Source organism: Trachymyrmex cornetzi, unplaced genomic scaffold (assembly GCF_001594075.2).
Source record: "Trachymyrmex cornetzi isolate Tcor2-1 unplaced genomic scaffold, Tcor1.1 scaffold397, whole genome shotgun sequence".
Classification (NCBI taxonomy): Eukaryota; Metazoa; Arthropoda; class Insecta; order Hymenoptera; family Formicidae; genus Trachymyrmex; species Trachymyrmex cornetzi.
The window spans coordinates 54,069-62,149 of record NW_017298713.1 but is presented as its reverse complement, the minus strand read 5'-3'; the positions used below and the strand labels follow the sequence as shown (position 1 = coordinate 62,149).

At 37.5% G+C, this 8,081-nt stretch overlaps 2 protein-coding genes across 3 annotated transcripts in view; one reads left to right on the top strand and one right to left on the bottom strand.

The window, feature by feature from the left end:
* The first annotated feature begins 125 nt into the window (after positions 1 to 125).
* Positions 126 to 1,557, top strand: eIF4E4 (eukaryotic translation initiation factor 4E4). 2 transcript variants are annotated; one of them, XM_018512237.1, is made up of 4 exons: positions 126 to 246; positions 686 to 867; positions 967 to 1,284; positions 1,359 to 1,557. In XM_018512237.1, exons 1-4 carry the CDS (start codon positions 217 to 219, stop codon positions 1,471 to 1,473), a joined length of 645 nt encoding a protein of 214 aa, XP_018367739.1. In that variant the 5' UTR covers positions 126 to 216; the 3' UTR covers positions 1,474 to 1,557. The 2 variants fall into 2 exon arrangements, with proteins under 2 accessions (XP_018367739.1, XP_018367738.1); XM_018512236.1 differs by lacking the exon at positions 126 to 246 and adding an exon at positions 305 to 572.
* Positions 1,558 to 2,161: 604 nt separating this feature from the next.
* Fadd (fas-associated death domain protein) overlaps positions 2,162 to 8,081 on the bottom strand; it is an 18,709-nt gene continuing 12,789 nt past the window's right edge. The window contains exons 3-5 of the mRNA XM_018512251.1: positions 2,905 to 3,087; positions 2,553 to 2,683; positions 2,162 to 2,409 (exon numbers count right to left, since the gene is read on the bottom strand). Coding sequence (XP_018367753.1) covers positions 2,275 to 2,409; positions 2,553 to 2,683; positions 2,905 to 3,087 — 449 coding nt within the window. The 3' untranslated portion in view covers positions 2,162 to 2,274. The remainder of the gene's footprint in view (positions 2,410 to 2,552; positions 2,684 to 2,904; positions 3,088 to 8,081) is intronic.

Sequence of the window (8,081 nt, the reverse complement as noted above, 5' to 3'; positions counted from 1 at the left end):
ACTTCTTACTCCGTGTATTGTAGACGGGCCTTGCTTCTGGCTTTACTCCGTGTATTGTAGACGGGCCTTAATAGAAGTTTATTGATTTGGAACTAGAAATCTGGTGATTAAATTTTTAAAGTTGCAACAATATTACCAGATGTCTTGCTGCTAGTTCGCGCGGCTTCAACGGAGCGAGTTAGTAAGCGTCGTGTATAGCGAGTAATATCAAGTGACATGGCTACGAGTATTTCGGAAGAAATCGAGGTATGTTGACAATGGATCGAGTCGTGCAGGAACGTCGATTTCGTTCACATGGCGCAGATTGCGACGAAAACAAAGCATGATATTGTGCGACAATTTTCTCCGATCCTTCACATTTCTTTCGTTATTCTTCTCCCTCTGCGTCCCTCACTCTCTTCCTCGTAAAAAGTGATCCGCGAGCAGCGTTTTTTCGTTCGGTAAAAATGCCCCTCCGCGTTCTATCGATCATTTATAAATAATCGCCGGAAATGTCGCGGGCGATTGCAAGGGGTGGCGTGGAACCGACCGGCAAAACGATGCGCACGCAATCCGTTGTGACCGTCGTACAGGTTAGCGCGGCCATGCATAAGGTTGTTCATAATTTCCGAACCGATGCGTCTGAATTGCGATCCTAAGACGATTCCTTTTGATGACGGGTAAACAGTGACGTAATTCTTTCTAGGAAATCGATCGAAAGCAGAATACGGAAGTAGCAAGCCTTGGCGAGTTTCCACCTGAATACTTAATCAAACATCCATTGCAAAACACCTGGACTCTGTGGTATTACGAGCCTGATAGGACTAAAACATGGGAAGAAAGCCAGCGGGAAATAACAAGCTTTGATACAGCTGAGGATTTCTGGAGGTGACTGGATTTTTTCTCTATAAACATGAAAGAAACATCCTGAGATATGTAAAATATTAACTATAGCGAAGGAAAATCGTTTTTTTTTGTTATGTGCAGCTTGTACAACCATATAAAGACAGCCTCTGAGTTAAGACAAGGTTGTGACTATAGCATGTTTAAGCAAGGAATTCGGCCTATGTGGGAGGATGATCAGAACAAATGTGGTGGACGATGGCTAATAAATCTAGACAAAAAGCAAAGAACTACGGATCTAGATAATTTTTGGTTAGAAATTCTACTGTGTATGATTGGGGAAGCCTTCAATGAATATTCTGATGATGTTTGCGGAGCCGTAGTAAATGTCAGGCCAAAAGGAGACAAACTTGGTGTCTGGACATCGAATGCAGATTGTGCAGATAGTGTTATGGAAATTGGGTAAGACGTCTAGCTACTTTAATTTTTTGTCCCTAATTTTTCGAGTTTACTAGTATGATAATTTGTGATTTTAGCCGGAAACTCAAGGAAAGATTAAGGATTACATCTAAAACTACTATGGGATATCAAGTACATAAAGATACTATGGTGAAAGCTGGGAGTCAAACAAAAAATACTTATACACTTTAAATATCACTAAAAATTCATGATATCACCCTTAAGTTGTTCATTTAAATGTGTTAATATGAAAAATCATCAGATAATAAAATTGTGTGAAAATATATCTTTGCATTATGTTAAAAAATAAAAAAATAAAAATTTTGTTTTCAAAAGCATGTTATATTGTTGAGTTACGTTTCTACAATAACAGATTAAATTAAAATTAATAAACCACATTAAAATGAAATGGACGGATATATTATTAATATAAAGATTTACTTTAAGAAATATAGAATACATATAGCTCACCTATAATTGATGAGATACGCACATGGGCTGCTGTATTTTTGTGACTAATTGACTATATGATTTGAATAAGTTTATGTTTTTAAATGTAATTGTGCAATCTTATTTTTCGACAAATAAATCCTTGTAATCTTATTTAATACTTATGTACAGTAGTTACAATTATAATATAATCGATATAAATAAAAGTACGAAAGCATATGCCACTAGACATTTTTATATCTATAAAAAATTCTTGAGTATAATTGTAACTACTGTATATAAGTATTAAATAAGATTATATAAGAAGTTATATTAGAAGTTATATTAGAAGTTATATAAGAAATTATTAGTTATATAAGAAGTTATATTAGTTATATTATAACTTCTTTGTACATTAAATTATCTATTATATACTATCAAATCTGTTCATTGTTCAATTATGTCACATTTGATTGGAAAACAGGATAAGTTAAAGTGTCAATTCAAAAAGAGAAATATATATATTAGCTTTAATAATACACGTAGAAAAATCTTGTATTGATATCATATATTACTATTTTTTAATATTAATTCCTCCACAAGTTCTTTAATGTCTCTCCGTCTTCCCTTTTCTAAGGCACGTATTAGATTTATAGCCCATTGCTCAGTGTCGGATTGCAATATATAAATTTTTAAAATCTAAACAGAAATTATTTCAGTATCAAATTTAATTTGAGTATATATTTTAGATGTCTGCCTAAGCATATGTCATGTAGTACACACGCGCGCGCGCACGCGCGCAAACACACACACCATTTAAGTGTTTATTATAAATGTGTTACCTCATAGATTTGCTCCTTCAAATCATAAGGATATTTACTTTGTGTAGCATCGATTTCACATTCTGTAACACCTAAATGTCTAGCTACATCTCGCCAAGATCGACCTAGTCTGTCTTTGACTTGTAGCATCACTTTAAAAAACATGTATGCATATATATATATATATATAAGTATATGCTATATATATGATTATAGTCTTGTTTGTGTGTATGTGGGCACGCACACTGTATATAGGGCACACAGAATGTGATAAAAAATTTATCATGTTTCTTTTTCGATTGTTTGATGTATATTGGGCCATATAAACATATTATAAATAAAAAAAAGTTATAATTCAAAATTTTAAAAATACCTGCTTCTTGTAATTTTCTTCTTTTATCAAGATTATATTGTTCCTTTTGCTCAGAATTACAATATAATGTTTGTGAACTATTACTGAATGGTTTAGTTGAGTTTTCTATTAACAATTGAGATAACATAGAATTGCATGCGTACTCTGAGCAAATAGACTCTGATGCTAGTGATGGTACCAAAACTGTTGTAGAGAGATATAATTTATTAGCTTATAAAATTATTTTATAACTACTTTAACATATCAAGTTATTTTAATGTATCTGCAGTGGAAATTTCCTAACTTCAGTACTAACTTCATTTCTCCTATATATACAGGATGTCCCTTGAAGAATTTTTTAATACCGTATTTTCTTATGTTGATAAAAATAAGAAAATGCAGTACTAAAAAGTTGACAAAAAAATTCTGAAAAAATTCTCAGAACTTTATGAGAAGAAAATAAATCATTTTTGTCTCTTGCAGTTTTTCTGTAAAGTTGATAGTATTTGAATAAAAAATTATTCAAGATCAATATTTTGCAATTTTTAGTAACTAATATCTTGTTAACCATTGCGAAAATTGTAAAATAGTACAGGACTTTTCGACTCAGTTTAGTCCGCTCTATCTACACAAAAGTGATTGGCAAAAAAGATCGGGTCACCCTGTATACATACACAGGAAATGGAAGTAACTCGTTACTTGCAACGAAGTTACAGTTACAAGTTACTTTTTTGGTAACTTTACTGGTAACTGCGTTACTTTTTTTCTATGGTAACAGTAACGGTAACGAAGTTATATTTTTTTGGTAACGGTAACGAATTTTACAGTTACTTTTATTGTTACTTTGTACATGATTGGACACGATACGACACAAGCCACTTACACTGTAAAAAATTTTTGTAAATTTACACATATAATAGATGTAAAATAGATTACATGATTAGTCCTGTAAATATAAAAAATCATGTTATTTTACAGAAATTATGTAATTCCACAAAAATTATGTAAATTTGCTTTTATTGTGTAAATATATTTTATTTTATATTGAAAATTATGTAAATAGCTGGATATTTTGAATATTTTCTGTAATTATCCAAATTTTAGTAATATTATGTAATATAGCAGAAATTTTTCACGTATTGCTGTTAAATATATAATAATATATAGTGCTAAATGTATTTTGTCATATTGTGGCGACTTGCCATTAGAGGTTCACGGGATTCACTCGGTTCGCGTAAGCACCGCGCCGCGCAAATTTCTTTTAAATAGAATATTATTCTGGATTTATTCCAGGCGTCTAAGGCAAGTCTCACACTACATCGCCTTACTGATGAGTCTAGTAGTGTGGAACTAGGACGAAACGCTGCAGCCGACCACAAAGCTTCGAATCAGGCCTCCTTAGTGGACATTACCACATTAGTGACTCCGACGTGATATGAATACGCACACACGCTCTTGTACACGCTCACACACGCTCGCCACACGCTCATACATAGCGGCACCGAGCAGCATCGAGCAACACACAGAACAGCATCGAGCAGCACACAGAGCAGCATAGAGCAACACCAAGCAACATCGAGCATCACCGCGTTCATCCCTAACATTTATCATTCTGACGCAATCCGTTGGATCGCGTCCTCATTAGGGTGGAGTCCTGTGGCGACTCGCCACTAGAGGTCCACTCACTCGGTTCGCGTAAGCACCGAGCCGCGCAAATTCCCTTTAAATAGAATATCATTCTGAATTCATTCCAGGCATCTAAGGCAAGTTCCACACTACATCGCCTTACTGATGAGTCTAGTAGTGTGGGACCAGGACGAAACGCTGCGGTCGACCACAAAGCTTCGAGTCAGGCCTCCTTAGGACATTTCCACATTGGTGACCCCGACGTGATATGAACACGCACACGCACACACGCTCATGCACACGCTTGCACACGCTCTCACACGCTTTTGTACACGCTCACACACGCTCGCCACACGCTCGCCACACGCTCATACATAGCGGCCCCGAGTAGTATCGAGCAGCACATCGAGCATCACCGCATTCGTCCCTGATATTTATCATTGCGTCGGAATGATAAATATCAGGGATGAACGCGGTGATGCTCGATGCTGCTTGTGCTACTCTATGCTGCTCTGTGTGCTACTCGATGCTGCTCTGTGTGCTGTTCGATGCTGCTTGGGGCCGCTATGTGTGAGCGTGTACAAGAGCGTGTGTGAGTGTGTGCAAGAGCGTGTGCAAGCGTGTGCATGTGAGCGTGTGTGCGTATGTGTATGAGCGTGTGTGCGTGTGCGTATGAGCGTGTGTGCGTGCGCGTGTTCATATCACGTCGGGGTCACCAATGTGGAAATGTCCACACGTTGGGGTTACCAATGTGGTATGTCCACTAAGGAGGCCTGACTCGAAGCTTTGTGATCGGCCGCAGTGTTTCGTCCTGGTCCCACACTACTAGACTCATCAGTAAGGCGATGTAGTGTGGGACTTACCTTAGACGCCTGGAATGAATCCAGAATGATATTCTATTTAAAAGGGATACGCGCGGCGCGGTGCTTACGCGAACCGAGCGAGTCTCTTGGACCTCTAGTGACGAGTCGCCACAATATTATCGTTCCTGTAACTACACATACACATTGTAATTGTACTTCCACAAGGGGTGATCCCGATTGACCACGGCTCGATTGGACACCACCAATCACAGCGATCGGTGCTTAGGAGCTTTGTAGTCTCAAACGCTGTGAGTGTCCAATTGAGCCATGTCCAACTGGGTGCCACCCCTTCCACAATCTGCTTAGACCAAGAAATTATTTTTATTTGCATATTGCAAATTTACAAACGTGTGGACGTTTACAACTATTATAATGGGTCTCAAAATTATCCAGATATCCCAGATAAGCAAAGCATGTCTCAACAAAATCGCACAAATCTGTGATTGCTTATGATGCTAGCAACTTGTTGTAGATTTGTCTTCAACAATTTCGAATATACCGACATTGTAGCAACATGCAGACAACAATATGTATATGTATTGCCAGCAGTTTAACAGCAAGATAGCTGCATCAATGTTATCGTGCGTTGTCGACAATACGACAACATTGTATGATACTGCATATTATTATGGCAACTTAATGGCAATAGTACAAATTTTGGTAATGACGAGTTTAAAGTTGTCGGCAAATTATTGACAAGGGGAGGATCCCGTTTGCCTACAGTTCTGATTGTACACACCACTCATATCAACTGGTGCCTAGTAATTTTTCAATGTTTTGCCAATGAGATTATTTTATTTTTAAATTGGCCAATCAGCGATACATGTGTGCAATATGCGATGTGTGCAATCGGAGCCCTCCTATTGACAAGTTGCTACTTAGGGCCGGTTGTTTCACCTTTTGGTAAATTTTACTTGTTAGGTAAATCTGGCAATCCGCGCATGTGATTGGATAATCTTGCTACTTACCGAACAGGTAAAATTTATCAAAAGGTGGAACAACCAGGCCTTAATATTATCAGATCGTGAAGGCATCAAGTTGCCAACAAATGAGGACTCAGTTACCGCAATTCTGGTAGCAACACATACTTAGCAAGTAACATGCCAACAACAAGACAGGCACGTTGCTATCTGGGTAGATGTAATTTTACATAATTTTTTATAGTGCATAGCGTTTGAGACTAGAGTAGCCCCTAGGCCCGTCCGCTGTGATTGGCGGTCGTAGATTTAAAAAAAAATAACGGAAAAGTAACGAAAAGTTACTTTTTCAAGTAACGATAACTGTAACGAGTTATTTTTAAAAATCGTAACTATAGTAACGGTAACTTGTTACTTTTCCTACTCGGTAACGAGTAACTGTAACTTGCTACTTTTAAAAAGTAATTTTCCATTCCCTGTACATACATACATACATACATGACGTAGTGTATAAAAATATTCAGTGTTAAAGAGATGCTATAGCCGCCTGTTTGGGGTGATCCCGATTGATCACGGCTCGATTGGACACCACCAATCACAGCGACTGGTGCTTAGGAGCTTTGTAGTCTCAAGCGGTGTGAGTGGCTCGTGTCCAATTGAGCCATGAGCCATGACTGGGTGCCACCCCGCCTGTTTTACCATCATTTCCACTCTGTGAAAAATCTCCGAACTGGATTTAAGGATTGGATTGCAAAAGTGTTATTACGTAAATTAAGGTACGCATAAACAGGACCTTAGCTGCACTGGATTTTATGAAAAAATTGAAAAAAAGTTAAAAAATCCATTAATTTTTGGTATAGCTTATTTACTCGTACAGCTGTCACCTCAGGTCTATATTTGCTTGATATAAGAGTTTTAGATTCCATATCTTAAAAATAAGCGACTGAGGTCATATTACTGGAACGAACGATACCGAGTGTGTAGAACTAAGATTCACAGGGGTAATCCCGATTGATCACGGCTCGATTGGACACCACCAATCACAGCGACCAGGTACTTAGGAGCTTTGTAGTCTCAAGCGCTGTGAATGGCTCGTGTCCAATTGGGCCGTGTCCAACTGGGTGCCACCTGATTCACATATCTTTGATTCATTTGTTACATTATATTATATAATATATATCGTTCTGTCTTAGGGCCATTCCACACAAACTTGCAGAGCCACAGAACCATATATATACATAAAGAAAATTATCCAATCACATTTCTGTTATAAAGACAAACGTAAACTACGATTGGATGATTTTCTTTATGCATATGTTTATGCGGCTATGCAAGTTTGTGTGGAAAGGCCCTTAAGCACAAACTCTTGCATAACACATAACACGTAATACATAAGAAAATATACCAATCAACGTCCTTCGTTTCTTTTCTTTCCATAAAAAATAAAGAACTCTGATTGGTTGAATTTCTTATGCATTACGTGTTATGCGGTATGTAAGAGTCTGTGCTCCCGGTCTTATAGGCCTTCTACAATAAACCGCAAGTCAGAACGTCAAAAGTCTTAACCAGTCTTAACCAAGTCGTTCAAGTTGGCTATAGGCCAACTTCACCGATTATGACTTAAGATCGCTTAGAACTTCTGACTTGCGGCTTATTGTAGAAGGCCTATTACTCAAACTATGCGTTTGAGTAAAACAGAACAATATATATTATATAATATAATGTGTTATACTGCGTAACACGGTATTGGATTTGGGATCCAGCGGGGACGACAATAGGCGGGCAATCAACT